Raw genomic sequence first — 20333 nt, forward strand, 5'->3', positions numbered from 1 at the left:
CGATTTATTTTTTTTGAGCAGTATTACTAAGTGATTTTTTTTTTATTTTAGTTTTACCGTCAATACTTAATTTTACACCTTTACACAATTATATATATATGAAAAGTATTCCTTGGGTTACATTGAACTTTGTCGGTTCGTATGTACATATCTGATAAGTGTGTAAGTTTTCTATTTTATTTTATTTGAAGGTTTTTACATAGCTTTAAGGACACTTCAAATTTGACAGTGCAGCCGAACCCCTAACACACACATGCACACAGCACACTCTAAATTAAAGAGGTGAAACGTCCTCACAAGAATCATCAGGTTGCCCCATCTCCACTCTTACCCACTACCCCTTTTTTTCTTATGAATTAAGGGTTTAAATAATTAATTAACCATGCACATTTTCATATACTCTTCATTTTTCTTAACTAAGTCAACGTAATTAATCCTTCAAGTACACCAACAATAAGATCATTTTCATTTTCTTACATTATATAATTACCCTCAGAACTAGTGCAGCTAACTATTTATTATTTAGCCCTTGATTAATTAATTGATTCAACCGTATATACCAGGACAAAGAGAAACTTGGCTTCCAAGCTTCTTTGCTATATGTAGAACCCACTTGTGTTCCCCACCTTTTTTTTATCTGTTATTCTCTCTCTCTCTCTCTCTGCTTTATCTCTTTCTCTCTCTCTCCCTCTATATTAGAGAAGAAGTTGGCGAAGTAGTAGTGCAAGGCGTTTGGAAGACCAAAAAGCACAGTTTCTGTATGAATCTTAAACAGAGAAGAATAATAATAGAAATATAGAAAAGATGGAAAACTAAGTAGATAGAGCAGACTGGTAGGTAAGATTATACTCGCTCTCCTCTGAAGGTGATCATTCAGGAAAAACGTGTTCCAAAAGGGACAAGCTACTACCTAGCTTTACCTTTTATTTTATTTTATTTTTCCTTTTCTTCTCTCTCTGTTGATTCTATTTTTATTTTAATTATTAGGGAGGTGGTGATCATCGATAACTTGTGGAATTGAAAGGGCCGGGTCTGGAAAAATCAAAAGAAATGACATGGTGCAATAGATCATCAGTTGTGGAGAGGGGAATCGAAATAATCAACCACCCTAATCTCAATATTATTGCAATCCCTAGAAATAGTAATGACAATAATAATAGTGTTATTAGTGTTACTCATCACGCAAATACTCCTCCTAAACCAACCGAAATCCGAGCCGTTACTTGCCCCTCTTGTGGTCATAACATTCAAATACAACAAGATCAGGTACTCATATCATTAATTAATCCCAAGATTTGCTTCGTTATATCTTATGAAATTAAATGTTTTGATAACACATACAGGGTGGGGGAATTCAAGACTTGCCAGGATTGCCAGCTGGAGTGAAATTTGATCCGAATGACCAAGAGATACTGGAGCATTTGGATGCAAAAGTGCAGTCTGATGTGAGAAAGCTTCATCCTCTAATTGATGAGTTCATACCAACTCTTGAGGGCGAGAATGGAATTTGCTATACTCACCCAGAGAAGCTTCCAGGTTCAATTTCTCATTCTTTTCTTCTTCTTTTTTTAAGTAATATTGATTAATTATTTTTCTGGTGATGGCTTATTTAATTAATTTGGTAATAATAATACCATCATGATGCATAGGTTACGTTACTTTCATCACTGAAATTCTAATTTATTCGGAGACATCAGATTGACGTGCTGCATGAAATGAGGATTATTTAGATGAGAATGACTGCCAAGTGCCAACACATTTATTCATATCTCTAAAACGATATATTAATACTAATGATATTATCATAATAAATTTCTGTTTATAAATGCACTTTCAATCATGTTAAAGCACTTGTTGCGGTATAAATTCTAAAAGTGATCTCAAATTATATATAATAAAGGGGAGGTAGGGGTCTTGGTTTGTGAAAATTAAGAAGACACCGGGGTTAGACATGTTTATCCGTCTAATAGAAATGATGATGCATGTCTCTTTAGCTTAGCCTTTTAAGTTGTTCCTTTTAATTATATATGTGTGTCATTCTGAGAGATGTTATATGATTATTAGGGGTATGTAAGGAGTAAATAGGTGGAAGAATCACATCTTTTAACCTACTCGTTCATGTATGTTACAAGGAAATGGAGATGCTTTTTAATTAGTACAGTTGTCAATGACTACCAAACTCAATGGTGGCATGATATCTCATGCATGTAGCAAAATGAAATAATGTAAATAAATGTGAGAATTTATTAGATGCAACCTCATCATAATAAGAAAGATAACATTCTCAATGAATCATAGTTCAATATTTAAGCTATATTATATATGATACATGATAGAGTTCAATGACATTTGATCTATGTAGTCGATCCTACTTAGTGTGTTAAGACTTTGTTTTAGTTTTAATTTGCAACAAACAATGTCTTGAGTTATCATACAATAGAAAATTGTTTTGTAACAATGTATGTACACTTAAAAAATTAGATGATATGAATAAATCGTCATTTAACACTACTTTACTAGTTATATATATAGTAGGAGGATTATTTATACGAAATTGATCTACTGAACAACCATTAAAGAAGAGAGGGTTATTTTTCTGTATGTTAAGAATGTATATTTAAAAGATGATGTTTAAATATGTTATAGTTTGTTTACCAATTCTTCATCTATAACAAAATATATTAAAAGTAAATAGTTAGGGTAGTGACTGCAATTCATACAAAATTCATATGTCAATTTATTAATAGAATGGAGGATTATTTCTCTGTTACTAAAACATTTAAGAATAATGCCTTAAGTAATTAACGATTCTGAACCTTAAATGGTATAAATAATAAGCAATGTTATATGATCAATAAAATCGATTATCTTTTATTTAATAATGCTGGTTAAGAATTATTTATTTATATTTTTTATTTAATTATATTAAATATATACTAAAATCAGCTACTAATATAAAATATATGTTAAAATATAAATACATCTTAAAAATAAATTAAATAACACATATATTTAATTTATACATAAATATATTGATATAAAATATTAACTAATATTAATAAAAAATATTAGTCTCTCATCATCTTTTATAAATAATACATGATAATGAGAAATTAAGATGATTTTGTAAAAGAGAAATTTGTTGGTATTTTGTGATGAACAGTTGAGAATTTTTCAAATGAAAACTAATATTTGAATTGAAAGNTAACAATATTGAATCTAACTAACTTAGCTAGTTATAAGTGTTGAGAAGGATTTTAACAACTGATATATATAACTACAAAAATGTTATTTATATACTAAAATCAATCATTATAATCAGTTATTAATGTATTTGTATATAAATATATGTAATTTAATTTATTTTAAATATATTTATATTTTAGCATATATTTTATATTAGTGGCTGATTTTGGTATACGCGGCATAATTTATATAACCATCTTCCTTCTCCCAATCCGTTGTGTTAATGCTAAAGAAAAAGTTTTAGAAACTAATATTTGAGGCTGAATATTATGCTATAGTATTAAGTAGCTAAGCAATAATTAGTGTAATGTTAATAAAGGTTGGATGAATTGATATTATTGGTTGGCACAGGAGTAAGCAAAGATGGACAAGTGCGTCACTTCTTTCACAGGCCTTCAAAAGCATACACAACGGGAACAAGGAAGAGAAGAAAGGTTCACACCGACCAAGAAGGAAGCGAGACTAGGTGGCACAAAACTGGCAAAACCAGACCCATCTCTGTGGCTGGTTCCGTTAAGGGTTTCAAGAAGATTCTTGTTCTCTACACCAACTATGGCAGGCAGAAGAAGCCCGAGAAGACCAACTGGGTCATGCATCAGTACCATCTCGGCTCCAACGAAGAAGAAAAAGACGGCGAGCTCGTCGTTTCTAAGGTTTTCTATCAAACACAGCCTCGACAATGTGCAAATAAGGATCCTTATGATGAAAGATTATTGATGACTTCACAAATCAACAGTGTCAATGACATTAGCATGCACGCACTACCCAAGAACAATGCAGGTTTTGTGGATTATTATAACCCCGGTTTCATGAATATGAATTATGAACAGATGAACGAGACTACCTCACCGCAACTGATTCCGAATATGGTGGTGCAAGGTGACAGCTCTTCTTTCATTCGGTTAGCCATGGATGCAAACAAACCCAGGTTGGACAGAAAGTAGTATGACAATGACTGCATGTATGCATGTTGATGTTTTTTTTAATGCCATATATATGTGTTTATAATTATTATATGATGACTGTATTTATTATTCTATTTATATATATATATAGGAATATTAATTAGAATGAAGGGGAATCAGTAGGGTTGTTAAGGAAATAATTATTTAGGCCTGAATCGGCTTCCTTAATCCCTAATATATATATGTTGACTTTTGCTGATTTGATGTTGAGACTTGAGACTTGAGAGACCATCGACCAACAAGGTCTTTCCTGTACTGTATTGTATACTTTTATCTTAATCTTAGTGTACAGGTAAATTCGCAAAACTCTCTTCCATCGCTCGCTTAATCTGAAATCTCCACTCCTTTCTTCTTTCAACAATAAAATAAAATTCATTACTATTATTGTTGTTTTTTATATATGTACGAACAAGTGACACATATGTCTTATATACATATATATATGTTTATGCCTTTTTGAACATAATTCTTTGCACTTTATCTCACAAGCTTGATTTTTCCGATCCATTTATCTTATTCCTTTCAATTGGGAGTTTAGGGTGCCTTTATTTACATATATATGAGACACCGAGATATAAACAAAAAAATATTATGTACTTTGTGTTACACATAAATAAAAATATAAAAAGACATTAACAAAATATAATACTAGCTAGTTTTTATATTTTTATTCTTTACGAAGAAAATCTCATGCCCTAAGTTGTTCAAGTTGTGATGTTGATGGTTTGATGAACCAACAGATATTAAAAGAGGGAGAAAAATAAGTTTTTGTCATTATTGAAGAAAATGAAAAAATTTTCTTAAAATATATTTGTTGAGTTATTACACTTTATATACTATATATTTTTTATATACTCTCACTAAAAAATAATTATAAGGTAAGCCTATTATTGATAAAGAAATAATCTAGGCAATACCCTCCCGCAAGCTAGAATTGTGTAAATCTAACAATCCTAACTTGAAAACATTAGCAAGAAAAGGACCCGGTGACAGAGTTTTGGTAAGAAAATCAGCAAGTTGATCTTTGGAATGAACTGGCATAAGATGAATGAGACCAGACAAATACTTTTCACGAACAATGTGGCAGTCCACTTCAATGTGTTTGGTTCTTTCATGAAAGATGGGATTATTGGCAATGTGAATGGCTGACTGGTTGTCACAGAATAGAGTAATAGACTTTTGAAATGGCAAACCAATGAAATCTATTAAAAAAAAATAACCAACTAGCTTCACAAGTGGCAACAATAAGAGACCTATATTAAACTTCTGCAGAGAACTTGGCAACTGTGGTTTGCTTCTTACTCTTCCAGCTAATGAGAGAGTTCCCAAGCATGAAGCAATAACTGAAAACGGAGCAACGAGTATCAGCAAACAGGTAGTAGTCAGTATCGGCAAATCTAGTGAGATGCAGATTAGAAGTAGAGGAAAAGAAGAGACCAGTTGCAGGTCAGCCTTTTAAATATCGGAGTACGCGAAAAGCAGTATGTAGGTGAGAAGTGGTTGCACAGTCCAAAAATTGGCTCAAATGTCTCACATTATAAGAGATATCAGATCTAGTGTTTGTGAAGTAAAGGAGTCGGCCGATGAGCTGTCTGTAAACAGTGTTCTCTGTTAAAATAGTACCTGATTCCTTTGCGAGTTTCTGACTATAATCAAATGGGGGTAGAGAGAGGATTGCAATTAGATAACCAAAATCTCTGAGAAGGTCTATGGTGTACTTTCGCTGATAAATGTGAATTCCAGAGTTAGAGCGTGCTACTTCCATTCCCAAAAAATATTTGAGATCACCAAGATCCTTTATTTTAAATTTGTCATCCAAATTTTTCTTGATGGAATTGATTTCGCCAATGTCATTCCCGGTTAAAATCAAGTCATCAATATATACTAGAATGGCAGTGAAGCTTTCAGATTGTTTCTTGATGAAGAGTGAATGATCATAAAAAACTGCTTATAACCAGCATCCACAAGAGTCTGAGTGAGCTTAATGTTCCATTGTCTACTTGCTTGTTTAAGCCCATATAGAGACTTTTGCAATTTACAAACCAAACCTGGTTGTGACACAGCCAAATCAGGTGGTATCTTCATATAAACTTCCTTGTCCAAATCTCCATGAAAGAAGGCAGTGTTGATGTCCAACTGTTTCAAATGCCATTTTTTTACCGCTGCTAATGCTAACATTACTCATAAGGTAGTCATTTTGACAATTGGACTAAAAGTATCACTATAATCTACTCCTTTGCACTTGAGTGAATCCTTTTGCAACTAGCCTCGCTTTGTGCCTCTCTATGGTGCCATCGAGATTGAATTTTATCCGAAAAACCCATTTGTAACCCACAACCTTCTTGTCTTTTGGGAGTTTAGTGAGACACCAAGTTTTGTTCTGATATAGAGTTGTCAATTCATCTTGTATTGTCTTTCTCCAACATTCATGTGCAACCGCTTCCTCATAAATGCTAGGTTCTTGATTTGAGGTGATGGCTAGAGAAAGTGACTTATATTTTGGTGTTAGTTTATCATATGACAAGTGTTATGAGATAGGATATAAAGAGTTAGAATTGACAAAGTTGCTAGAGTGAGCTGTGAGGGTTGTCATACAATGATAGTCTTTCAAATAAGTAGGCGATTTCTTGACTCTTTCAGATTTTCTAGTAATGCAGTCATGTGTGATGTCAGAGTGTTGTGATGCAGGTGCATTGTTAGTGTGTGGTGTGGTAATGGGTGCAATGGTGTGTGAGAAAATTGGTAAGTGCATTGAACTTGAGAAATGTTCATTTGAATCTGTGAGTGTGTGGGTGATTGCAAATGATGTGTGGATGCTGTATCATATTGAAAAAGATCAATGCATTGTGGAGTACGAGTGGGTACCACAAAAATATCAGTGCTAGTGGAATGCAAAAATGAAAAATGAGTTTCATAAAAGGTTACATTTCTGGATATGAAAATTTCCTTTAATTTTAAATCAATAAGTCAAAAATCCTTTGTTCCTAATTTAAAATTGAGAAAAGCTTTTTTTCTGCCTCTTAAGTCTAATTTTGTTCTTGAATTTGTTAATGTGGAGGCATATGCAAGAGAACCAAATACTCTTAAATATGAAAGGTCAGGTAAGTTACCATACAAAAGCTTGGAAGGACTAGCATTATCCAAGTTAGTGTTGGGTAGCCTATTAATTAGGTGAATGGCGTGAGCAATTGCGTATTGCCAAAAACAATGTAGAATTCCTTATTGAAATAGTAGTGCTGTAGCAACACCTAAAATATGCTAGTATTTTCTCTCTACAATCTCTTTTTGCTCTGGTATTTCTACACAAGAAGTTTGGTATAAAATTTCAGTTGATGCAAAAAGGGATTTTAGAGTGAAGCCTGACCCATTGTCAGTCCTTATACACTTAACTTGTTTTCAAATTGTACTCTGACAAAATTCACAAAATTAATAACTAATTGTGATGCTTCAAATTTGGTTTTCATAAGAAAAAAATCCAAGTGAATCTGCTCTTACCATCTACCACAGTCAAAAAATACATATGTCCTTCATTGGAAGGGACAAAAATAGGACTCCAGATATCCATATGAACTAAGTCAAAACAATCTTTTATTTCAGTTGTACTAAGATTAAAAGATAATTTCTTTTATTTTGCAAAATGACATGAATCACAAGGAAGTTTTGAAGCAATACAATCTATAAAAGGATAATACTTCTTCAGAAAAATCAATTTATGCATGGGTATATGTCCTAATCTAAGATGCCAAATGTTATGTGCTCATTGTGTGAAGGTGTGGTGGGATGAGTAGTAGTCATAGTTGCTGCCAATGAAGGTTGCTTTGTTGGAAGAGGGGGAAGTGAAAGAATTCTGGTTCTCTACTCATTGTATATAATCTTTCTATACACTCAGCAATGCCAATCATCTTTGATGTGGATCGATCTTGTATCTCACAACACTTCTCATTGATTAACAGTTGGCAATGTAAGTTTGAGGTTAACTCTGACACAAAGATCAATTTAAAATCAAAAGAAGGAACCTATAAAACATTTTTGAGGAATTTTTTTTAGAAAATGTGATTGTGCTAATGATGGTGCTAACAGTTTTAGTCTCATTTGGCAATATCACATTGATTGGAGCAATATTTTGAAAACTTACAAAATCTTTTAAGTCAAAAGTCACATGATCTGTTGCACCGGAATCAATGACGCATAGTGCAAATTTTGGAGTGATAATACTCATAATTCTCGCATTAAAATGTAATGCAATGGTTTTACCTGGAGTAGAAGTCTGAATGAAATTAGTCAAAATTTGATTTGCATTATGAGGTTGCTGCTGCACACTTTTGTCTTTGATAAACTCTAATAAGGCAAATCTTTGCTCGGGAGTAGGGCTGGCAATTCATACCCTACCCGCGGGTACCCAACCCGGTCCAATCCGTTCGGGTAGGGTAGGCTACCCTACCCACAACGGGTAGGGTAGGGTACGGTCCGGGTATGCCTGCGGGTAGGGTAGGGTACGGGTTTAGGGTGTACCCTACCCTACCCTACCCGCACCTCATATATAACACATATTTTATAAAAATCTCTCTATATAGTGAAGGAAGTGAGAGTTGAACCCACAACCTCTCTTATGTAATGACTTATAATAAGTGAACAATCACAAAACTAGTTAGTTAATTAAGTAATTTAGAGCATTAGTTTTTTATTTTTTTTATGTTATTAATACGTATAAAATTCGAAATAATTGAATTTTATATTTACTTTAAAAAATTTGATATTTCTGCGGATAGGGTAGGGTAGGGTAGGGTTTAGAATTTTAGGGTGCGGGTAGGGTTAGGGTTGAGAGATTCTCAACCCGCGGGTAGGGTAGGGTAGAGTTTTAATGAAATTTTCAACCCGCGGGTAGGGTTAGGGTAGGGTCCAAACCCTACCTTATCCTACCCATTGCCAGCCCTACTCGGGAGTGAACCCAGATCTTGATATTCCAGTGTTCTCTTTGAGACAATTGAGTTGAGATTGTTTGTCACTAAGTATATCATCATGCCCTCGTGATTGATGGTGGTGTTATGTTGCTGCCGTTGATAGAAATGGGAGCAGTACCATGCTTCTTATAGCATACATCTTCTATTTGGCCTTGCTTGTTACAATGAGAGTAAGTCAATTAGCACCACGACCTCTACAATGGGAAGATCTGTTTACCATGTTCGCTATTTTGAGAAATCAATAAATCACAGAGTAAAGAGGATTCAGATCTTTTTTCTTCCAACTCGTTGATCGAAACAGCTATGTTCATCAAGAAAGAATTTTGCGAAATAGCCTCTCATCAAACTCTATTGGATGAGTTTGAAGGAAGAGGTAAGAATAGGAAAGAAAAATTAGAAATAGAAAGAAAATGGTAAAATTGGATTGGATCTCAATTCACAACTTTTTTTTAATTTGATTCACAATTTGGTTGCACTCCACGCTGCACTATGAAGAAAATCTCATGCCCTAAACTGTTCAAGAAGTGATGTTGATGGTTTGATGAACCAAAAAAGATTAAGAGAGGGAGAAAAATAAGTTCTTCTCATTGTTAAAGAGAATGAAAATCTTGTTAAAAAATATTTGTTGAAGTATTAATATTACACCTTGTATATTATGTACTCGTTATGTATTCTTTATGTACTCTCACACTCAGTCCATGACTCTCTCATCAAACTCCTAGTAGTCTGTCCAGCCACCGCCTGCTTCTTCCTCGCCATCAGCTTCTCCTTCACCGTCAACTTCCTTTGTGAATCATCTAGTTCGCTTTCCAGATGGCAGTCGAAATTATGATTAGAGAACCTAAGGATGAGCGTAGCACTTTTTGGTATGTAGTGAACGCTGAGAACAAAGTACACAATGCAAGATTTGTTATCGGCTTTCTGCGAAAGTGGCCAGTAGATGACTTGAAACCTTTTTTGTATACCCAGAACAACGTTCACATCCCAATTGGACTGGAGGTTGAAATGTGGCGAATTGCCGAGTTTGACCAGGCTCGTTCCTGTGCTTCCATCTTGGCAGAGAATATGCGATGTGAAGCAATTATAATGTTGTTGTTCAAATGACAAGTTATTGGAGAGAGTGGTTTTAGTTAAGCTAATTCGCAATCAAGTAATATTAGTATTACCATATTAATTTGTTTTTTTAGTTCATTGAAAAATATGTCATGTAATCAGAAAAAGAATAATATCAATTTACTTTTTTAGTTCAGACAATTCGCAATCATGTAATATTAGTATTATCATATCAATTTGCAATCATGTAATCATAAAGAAAATTTCATGCAAACTATGATGTTAATGGTTTGATGAACCAAGAGAGATTAAGAGAGGAAGAAAAATAGTTCTTCTCATTGTTAAAGAGAATGAAAAATTTCTTTAAAAAATATTTATTGAGTTATTACACCTTATATATTATGTATTCTTTATGTATTCTCGCTAAAAAATAATTATAATAGTAAGTCTATTATTAATAAAAAATTAATTTAAATAACATTTTATATCTTATTTTTAATATCTTGTCTTATCATATTTTTAGAATTAAATGCAACTTCAAAAACAAAAAAAAATTTAATAAACTTAGATAATGACGTTGTGAGAATCATTTATTAATGTTCTGTATGAAACTTTTTACCTCTGACAAATTAAAAAGCTTTCTTTTTCAACCTTAGCAAAAAGCAGCAACCAACAATAAATAAGAGAAGTTTTTGTCCCAATTCAATGTAATATTATATTATATGAATATATGTAAAGCCTAGAAAAAATTGTTGTTTCAAGTTTTAACCAAAAGTTGGTTAATGCGTTAATAAGTGCATTTTTCACTAATATTTATTCTTTATTCTTTAAGAATGAAAAAAAATCAGTTATTAATTTTTATTTACTTTAATTTAGTGAAATAGGAGTTTAGTCAATTTTTTTTGGTAATAAAGTTTGAATATGTCACATTAAAATAGGAAAATAAAAGTATAAAGCAACTCGAGAATTTTATGTTGGATTTATAAATTTAAAAAAAAGTTTAACTTAAATTTTGTGATAAATTTATAATTTTTTTAAAAAAATTAGATAAATCCTGAAAAATTCGATAATCATTTTATAGGTCACTGATATAAAGATGAATCTATCCTATTTAACATTGTAATTTTTAAAAATTTATAAGTACAATATTTTAAATTTTTAGGGACTCATTTAATATTTTCTCAAAAAATTATAAGTCCATTAATTTTTTTTAAAAAAATTTATTTAGTGGTTTTCTTTTTTCCTTAAAAAAATATAAGCCCAATGCAAGTTTCTCAAAAATATAGAGCCATCAAAATGGGCTAAATTCACCAGATCAGTCCGTTTATCCATTTAAATGGGCGGACTTTACCTTTAAAATTAAGCCCCTTTAAATTTCTAGCCAAACGGGATGAATCCGATTAACCCGAAAAAAATGACGGGTTAAACGGATTAGCCCACGAACTAAATGGGTGGCCCGTTTATTTTTTTATAATTTTTTAAAAAAATAGTACTTTTAATCGATATTTCTTTCGATCCGACTCGAAAATTAGACCCATCAACTAAAAAAATATTATTTTTAAGGGTTTTTGACTTAAAAGTGGTATTTTTTGTCAAAATATTTTTAAAAAAATAAAATTAAATGATAAATAGGCCGGCCCATGTAACCCATCGGACTGACCATAAACGGTCCAAACTAAAAAATTTTGTCCCACGAATAAAGCGGGCTTAAATGGGCCAGCCCATTTAACCCACGAGCTTAAAGGACTGTGTCTAAATGGGCCGGGTTAGTCCGTTTGAAAACCCTAACATATATACATGTCGTATTACTATTTAGTAAAATAGAGTTGGTTTAATAATTTTTCGGCTTAATAAAGTTCAAATAATATTTATAGTCACATTGAGACAAAAAAAAATAATATTTCATTGCTTGTTATTCAAGTATATGAATGAAAATATTGTTTAAACATAATACAAATATATTTAAAATATGTTTTATAATTTTTTTGTCTATTTATATAAGGGATAGATAGACAATCACGAGTGATTAGAAAATATTGACTACATGTCCTTTTCTTTTACAATTAAGCTTTAAGACTGTGTTTGTTTTTGTGAACAGGACATAGAGATATGGACTTTGGATACAGTGTCTCTGGGACACTTTTTTTTTATTTTTATGTCCACTTCTAAATAAAGGACACTGATGGACACAAAATTTTTAATAATTTTTTTTCTTTTTGTCCATAATTAATTTTCATTACTACACTATTACCCCTTATATTATCTTGTTAAAAATCCTAACCTTAACTTTTCTTCACCGTCGTTTCTAGGTGCTCTCTCTTTTTCTTGCTCTATCTTTTCATTCTTCATCTTCTTCTTTCTCTTTCTGTCGTCGTCTTCTACTTCGATATCTTCTTCCTTTTCTTTCACAGTAATATCTTCTTCTTGCTTTCTGTTTCTGTCTCTCTTTCTTTTTCTTCTTTTTCCTTATTCTTAATCATCTTTTTTCTTTCTGATTCTTTTCTTAATTTTTTTAGGGTTCTTTTCTCTTCTGATTTTGTATCTTCTTATCTTTTTTATTTTTTATTATTTTTTGTGTGCAGTCAATTACTGCTTGTTCTTGTTACAATTTTTGAAAACCTGTTCATCTCTTTATTAGTCACAATCAGGTATTACTCTGCTTATCCCTTTATTGTTTCTTAGTTTTGTTTTTATTTTTCTATTCAAAAGAATTTCGTTCTGCTTTGTCTTTATTTTTTTTCTATCCAACCTTTTCTTCGCAGGTCGAGTTTAGAGCTTGTTTATGTATCTATCTTTTGAAACTCTGTTTATATACTTATCTCTTTAGTTTTCTGTATAAGCCTTCTATCCAATCGCTTTTCGAGTGTGGCACGCTTTCGATCTTGTTTTGTTCAACTTTTTTTCCAAGGCTTCTAGTTAAACTATTATTCATATATATCTATTTATGGATTTTTATTTTAGAGTTTATAACGCCTCATCACCTTTGATTTATGTCCTAGGTGTAAAGCTCTGTGTGGTAGGATGTTACAGAATGAGTAATGAAGCTTACCTCAACAGTCAGTTCTTCCATCACGGCGCCGTCAATAGCTCCGTCGGAACCAACTTCTTCCTCCAAGTGAAGCATCGTCAACGAATTTTCGGAGGGAGAAGTTCAAAATTTTCTGTAATTCCAGAGAGTGAAAGAGGGATTTTGTGTTATCAGGGTTGAATCGGAAATAGATCCTCTCAATTTTTTTTAACACTTAAGAGAATAAAGTGTGATCTCTCACCTTTAATTTTATAAGTGAGACCAAAAATAAATATGGGAGAGAATAATGAAGGGTTAGATTAAACAATTGACACCATCCAGTTTTTTCTCCACTTGAGATGATCCATTCCCAACCTTCTCTTTTTAGGGGTCGAGTTGGATGGCCCATTAATCTGCCCATCTAAATTGGCATTTAACTGACACATCATTTACTTAACGTGCCACGTATTCATGGTCAGTTGGCTCTAGAGAGAAATTATTAACGGATGGGCTAACTTGTCTAACGGAATTAAAAGACATGGGCCGAAAAGGTTTTTTTTTCCTATAGGGGCCTCGTTGTCTTTTGATATTATTTTCAGGAGCCATGTAAAAATTTTTCTCGAATTTTTTATTTTAAAATAAATAACAAATTTTAAATTTTTTAAGAATTTTAATTTTAATTTTTTATTTACAAATCAGACAAAAAAAGATCTAATTTTAAAATTAATTCTCACACCAATTTAACTTAACATGTTAAATGTTAAAAATATTTTTATTTAAATAAGTAGATATTTAATAAAATAATTTTGTTAATGACAAAATTATAAAAAAAATTAACTCATGTAAAAGTTATTTCAAACTAAAGAATTAAATTATATTCTATTAGTATATTAAAGTCATTTTAAATTATGAAATTAAATTTTAAATAAAAATTAATTCTTTTTTTACAAAAAATAAAATTCTTTTTTTACACTCAAATGCTTTTCAAACAAGCTCAAAGTTAACAATTTCCAAAAAGGGTTCACTTTGAATAACTAATTTGATTTAAAAATGATTAAATTACCTAAATCATGGTTCTAAAAATCAAACCCGACCAACCTGTAAACTAGATTTGTTAGTAATGCTATATCTAAGTCATTCTGATTAAAACGGCGGTTGGTGCGAGCAAAATCGACGGTTAAGAATTTCTTCTCGATAAAAGAAAAATAACCTCGTTGTAAGTATAGTTTTTTACTGGCAAATAATGCTCGATCAAAGTTTAGAATTTCTAATTAAAACCGAGAGTAATCAAACCTTGGGTCATCTCCCCAGAAATGCAATCGAAGTGTTCGGTTTATAGGACAAAAAGGGTTTTTTTTTTTTGCAAAATCGAAAGAACATAAGAGTAAAAGAACTAAGGAATATTCAAACTTAGAAATCAATGCAAATAAAAAGGAAACAGGATCAAAACCAGTGAAAATGCATAAAAGAAACCTTGACTTGGGAGTTGAGGGTCCAAGGAATCCTATCATTACCATAACCACAACTATGATAATTATAATGAGTTAATCTCACCTAGTCAACCCCAACCATTGAGGAGTAAGTCAAGCAAGTATAATTGACCTTAATCCATAAGTCCTAGCTAACTTACCGAACTAGTTGATAAAAAGCTTGCGTCAATGGAAACAAGAGTCAACTAACTACCCAATAATTACCACTAAATGTCAGACATTATGACTCTAGTATCCTACGAACTCAAACCACAAGCCAAGGTGTGAAAATCTACTCAAAATCTAAAGTTAGCATTTTCACAAACACCTTGTGTACATAAAAGTAAAGCATGAAAAATTGCAAGGAGAATTAAAAAACTATAACCAACTATCAACAATATCAACAATAAACAAGCAATCAAATATAGAGAAAGCATGAAATAGTAAATTCATCAATCAAAATTTCAAGAAACACAAAATTGCAAATATAAGCAAAGTAACTTGAACCAAGGAAAATGAAAGTACTTTAATTAAAAGGAAATTGAGAGTACTTACAATTAAAGAGGCAAAATCAAAGATCAAAGCTTGCTATAAAATGCTACAAAAAAACTACATAAACCCTAGGAGAGCTCTCTATTATACACTACTCCTACTCCTAATACTATTAAAAACTATGTAAAAATCCTAATGAAAGCTTATCTCTTCATATGTGTTGATTCTCCCTTTATATAGCACTCCCATTTAGCAATTTAGCCTTCTAAAAATGAGCCAAGGGCCTCCAAATTCACACAACACGTGCTCATTAATGCAACCACGTGCAGGGACCTATGCGAACGCACAGACGTGTGCGTCCGCACACTCGGCTAAAAATTAACCTGTGCGTACGCACAGGTGCTTGTGCGCACGCACACATGAAAATTCTTGCTTGTGCGCATGCAAACAAGGTTGTACGCACGCACACAAGGTTGTGCGCAGGCATACTTTGCTGTGTGTGCTTTTCCTTGTTTTCTTCATGTTTTCTCCTTTGTACATGTTTTCTTCCACTTTTGGCCATCCATTCTCGCCTCCAAAGCCTGAAATCACTCACAAACCATATCACGGCATCGAATGACATAAAAGTGGAATTAAAAATCACTAATCTAAGCATTAAAATGCATGTTTTTACATTTAGGATCAAATTAGGGATCAAACACAAAAGTATGCTATTTTGGTGCTTAAGTGTGAGTTCATATGCTAGAATCCATTCAAATCAAGCCAAAATATATCGAAAAATATAGACTCATCAATTCTCCCACACTTAAACAATAGCATGTCCTCATGCTAAATCAACAAGGAGAATGATCAAAGGGGGTAATCAACTTATTAAATACAACTATCTATATGCATGCAAGTATGTATATACTATATATTTATCTATCTATTTATAACGTCCTATTGGTTTGGTGAAAACAAATAATCCAATTCCAAGCAAGTATAGACAAAATAGGGCTAAGCAAGGAAATAGGTCAATGCAACAAATCTAAAGAATTGATTCAACTCATCAAGATTAAGCAACTTGCAAGAATGCATGATAAAAGAAGTGGAGACATAGAATTGAGTAATTGAATCCTCATTAGGTGTGTATACACTCTAATCACTCGGTGTCTAAGGTCAATTCACTTAAATCCCCTTCCAATCATGTTTTCAAGGATTTGCTTTTCATCTAACAATCAACAAACAAATGATGCATGAATGCAATTATCATGAGGACTTCATATGGTTGTAATGGGGTTAGGATAAGGTGGGATAGATATGGCCAAGTGAACTAATGTAATTGAATCCTTGATTAGTTTAAGTTTCCACGTCAACCTGTATCAACCAAATTAAAATAAAAATGCAATCCTAACCTTCCATCATTTTCAATTCATTAACACTCATGTATGCTTTTCTCACACAAACAGCACATATGCAATTCTTTATTCATTTGTTTACTCTTTAGGGTGTCTTTGCGCCCTTTTTATGATGAAGAGTTTTTTTTTTTCAAATTAGAATTTCATATGGTCTAATTAGCTCATACGTGAATGTTCCCATTTTCTAAAATTTTCAATGAATGCCCAAATTAAACATTTTTTTTACTACCAAAGTTTCCCAAAAGATCCCCCCATACTTAATGTAACACACTCCTTCAACCTAAGCTAATCAATGATACAATTCAAGGTAATTCATGATTTTTCCCTTATGGTTGTGATGTGCTAAAATCAAGAACAATGGGGGTAAATAAAGCTCAAAAGGGGTTTAATAATGGTAAATGCAAAGGGTATGCTATATGAGAAAAGTAAGCTTTAAACAAAGATGGCCTCAATCATGCTCAATGCAATTCAAAATACCAATCATTGGAAATAAAGAATCAAGTAAAACGAAGATTATAATCATAGAAGAATATAGCACACAATGAATAAAATTAGTGGTTAGAATGTGTAACCACTCAATATAGCTCAAAAACTCACAAGGTATTCGTTCTTTACTCTTCTATGTTCCATATGAGATCCATTCAAGCAAGTTTGAAAAACAGTTTTTCAATCAATTCAATAGAAAGCCCAAAATTCTTAGAAAGTTCTTGTTGTTTTTCACCAAAATTATTTTCTATATATGTATGTATGTATGTTGTGACAGATGCAAAATTTTTCAAAATTTCCTAGTTCTTCTCCTAATTTTCAACAAGCAAAAAGTAATATGAACAATTAGGATCAAAATGAGCTAGGCATAAGCTATTCACATCATCCAATCACAATCCATATCTATACTATATACCATGCAATATAAAATGCGATATGTATATATATACCAAAATGAAAGTGCAATATTAGATATAACCAGAAGCAACTAATATATATACCAAAGTAAAAAGTGCATAAGTGAAAGCACTAAAAGTATCCATAAAAAGCATAATAAAGACTGAAAATAAACTAAATGACAAGTGTTCGGAAGAGAATATTTACACCTAAAAATAGTAGATCCTCCCCCACACTTAGATGATGCACGATCTTCCGTGCAATAAACGGACTGGGGTGATCGAATCTACAAAGCTCCACCGCCTGGCGGTGGTGGGTGGTGATGACGGTGGTAGACAATGATGGCGCTGGATGGACGGGTGGCGGGATCAGCTCTATGCTCTTCAGATGCCTGCCCAGCTGGCTCTGATGCTGTCTCAGCTCTTGGCTCAGCTACAGCTGTCGACTCCTTAACAATGTGATCTGCTGGCTCCTTAACTATGTGCTCTGTGGCCTCCTCAACTGTGGCTTCTGCTGCTGTATGCTCTTGGGGCTCGTTTGCCTGGCCAGCTTCAGCTGCTGGCTCCACTGGTGTCAGCTCCTCAGTCTCGGGCTCAGGCTCTGGTGTATCCGGAGGAGGTGGCCCAGGATCTCGCCCATCAAACTTCGCCATAATCTACTGGAAGCGGCGAGTGTTACAGCACTTAATGTGATGCAGAGTCTCCAAGATCTCACGACCCAGCTCATAGGGTGTCTGGAGTTGGGGTATGGGCACAGGAGGTGCTGGAGGTGCTGATGGCTCTGCTAATGATGATGATGATGGCTTAGTGGTCTTCCTCTTCTTCTGTGGTGGTCCATTGTAGTCACCATATGGCAGAAACGACTGCTTGCTGATCAGGACGGACATTCGGTCTGTCGGCCATCTCTCCACCCCAGACATAGTAGCCAATCTGGTGATCAACGATGGGAAGGGAATGTTGTACTTCTACTGTTGTGTCACCTTCCACATCGAATCTCTGATAAGGGAAAGAACAGAGATCCTCTTCCCCTCCAGAATGGCCCAAAGCAAAACCACCACGTAGACCTTGATGTGCGTGGCATGCGTGCTCAGAAGGATATAGTCAGCGATGATCTGCTGCCAGATCCTCACCTCTGGGTTGAGATCAGTGCACGCGATGCTCTGCGAGACCGCATTTTCTCCCCTGTTGTACTCCCATCTGACCTCAGGTGTGCCGATCTTCCTCAGAACGACATCTAATGAAAGCTGGCTCGATAACAAATCCTTCACTATCTGAGTGTAAGCGTCACGAGGTGAAGGAATATGCGGAATATCTAAGAGGGCCTCTAAAGCAGTATCAGAGGTGTCCAGAGTGACACCTCTGAGAAAAACAGTCGGGACATCCCTCTTTAGAAGATTTGGTAAAATTCTTTGACCTGGTGTTCATTAACTTCCATTGGATCGAATTTTATGAATTCCCAATGATAAAAATTTAATCTGTCTAAAACTTGGTCCGCATATTTCTTAGGCAAGTTTAGCTTTCGCTCATAGTGAAAGGCTTTGTTTTTCACTTATTTGTATTGTTCTTAGACTTCAGCATTTATGAATGTGTCAGGTAAAGTGCTCGGAGGCACGGGAAGAGAGCGAGCCAAAGGATTGGCTTTCTCTTTTCCTTTGTGAGTCATCCTGAAAAAAATAGAAACAGAATAAAACTCAGGAGAAACAGATAAAAGGCACCGAATTCAGAGGACATAATCAAACAATTCAAGTAAGAGCCAATAAGATAAACAAATGCTCAACTTAGGAGAAAACATGTATACAGCAGTGAAATGTTCAAAAGAAATGTGTTTTCCCACGATCAAGCAACCTAAGTAGCAAATGAATGAACAAACAATGAAAGCATATGTATGTCTTAGGTGCATTATGTAAGTAGATGAATTGAGCCCCTGAAATTCCATAGTGGTCCCCCAGATTCAGCTCGTGCACCAATTTAGCCCCTGAAATTCCAATTGCACTGTTTATGTCCCCCAGATTGCGATTTCGGCACCATAATGTTCCTTCGGAGAATTTCCGGCGTGACTCAGCGACGGCGTTGCTTATGTGCCACAGCCACTGCCACGTTGGACACCGTAGTGTACAGATGACGTGGATTGTGTGGTTAAATTCCCCAATGTAGTCCCCTTCTTCATGTTTAAACCCTAAAATTTCGTTGGCCTCCCCTCAATGTGGTTCTCTCGATCAACGTCTTCTTCTGCCTCTCTTCTGCACACCAGTAGCTGTCCCCCATGAGAGGAAGTGGGAGCCATGTTGCAGGAAGTTCCAACCGGTCATCGTCGACGGAGAACTGGAGAAGAAGCACGACGCGAAGCAGGCAGGGACGGGTTCCGGACTGGTGCGGGTGTGGTTGTCGCCCGGTGCTAAGGTGGTCTGGGACGGAGTCGCATCCTAACAAGCCCTTCTTTGGTTGCCCCAACTATAATGTGAGTAAAGTTTAATAATTTGTAGCTGATTGAAAAAAAATTTTTTGTTGATTATTTTGGTTGGTTGCAGACAAGTGGGAAAACATGGTGTGGGTTATTCGTCTGGGCTGATTCTGTGCAAGAGGAGTTGTCTGAAGGAGCTGTTGCAGGAGATGATGATGGTGACAGGAAGATGAACTTTGCATGGCGGATGGGCAAGATGGAGGCAGACATTAGGAATCTGAAATTCATAACTCATGTTCTTGGATTTGGGTTCTTAGTAATTGTTGTTTTTGTAGGATTGGTGCTATTAAAGGGTTGAGAACATGTCAATGTAATGTAGTTCCCAAATTAATGAATGAAACTGTTATGTGGTAACATAACAAGGTTTGTGTAAATCATCTTACTTTGATATAATATAATAT

At 34.0% G+C, this 20333-nt stretch overlaps 3 protein-coding genes across 4 annotated transcripts; 2 read left to right on the forward strand and 1 right to left on the reverse strand.

Annotated features, from left to right (window-relative positions):
* The first annotated feature begins 665 nt into the window (after positions 1-665).
* LOC107480763 (NAC domain-containing protein 10-like) lies at positions 666-4466 on the forward strand. 2 transcript variants are annotated; one of them, XM_016100932.3, is made up of 4 exons: positions 666-865; positions 988-1266; positions 1344-1536; positions 3598-4466. In XM_016100932.3, the coding sequence occupies exons 2-4, from the start codon at positions 1051-1053 to the stop codon at positions 4188-4190; spliced, it is 1002 nt and encodes a 333-aa protein (XP_015956418.1). In that variant the 5' UTR covers positions 666-865; positions 988-1050; the 3' UTR covers positions 4191-4466. The 2 variants fall into 2 exon arrangements, with proteins under 2 accessions (XP_015956418.1, XP_015956419.1); XM_016100933.3 differs by having other exon boundaries at positions 666-837.
* Positions 4467-17758: 13292 nt separating this feature from the next.
* Positions 17759-18124, reverse strand: LOC107480698 (uncharacterized). The gene has a single exon (XM_016100859.1). It carries the CDS (start codon positions 18122-18124, stop codon positions 17759-17761), a length of 366 nt encoding a protein of 121 aa, XP_015956345.1.
* A 1510-nt stretch (positions 18125-19634) lies between these two features.
* LOC107480716 (uncharacterized) lies at positions 19635-20248 on the forward strand. Its single transcript, XM_016100878.3, has 2 exons — positions 19635-19929; positions 20000-20248. Exons 1-2 carry the CDS (start codon positions 19735-19737, stop codon positions 20228-20230), a joined length of 426 nt encoding a protein of 141 aa, XP_015956364.1. The 5' UTR covers positions 19635-19734; the 3' UTR covers positions 20231-20248.
* The last annotated feature ends 85 nt before the right edge of the window (positions 20249-20333 follow it).

This window comes from Arachis duranensis, chromosome 3, assembly GCF_000817695.3.
Source record: "Arachis duranensis cultivar V14167 chromosome 3, aradu.V14167.gnm2.J7QH, whole genome shotgun sequence".
NCBI lineage: Eukaryota > Viridiplantae > Streptophyta > Magnoliopsida > Fabales > Fabaceae > Arachis > Arachis duranensis.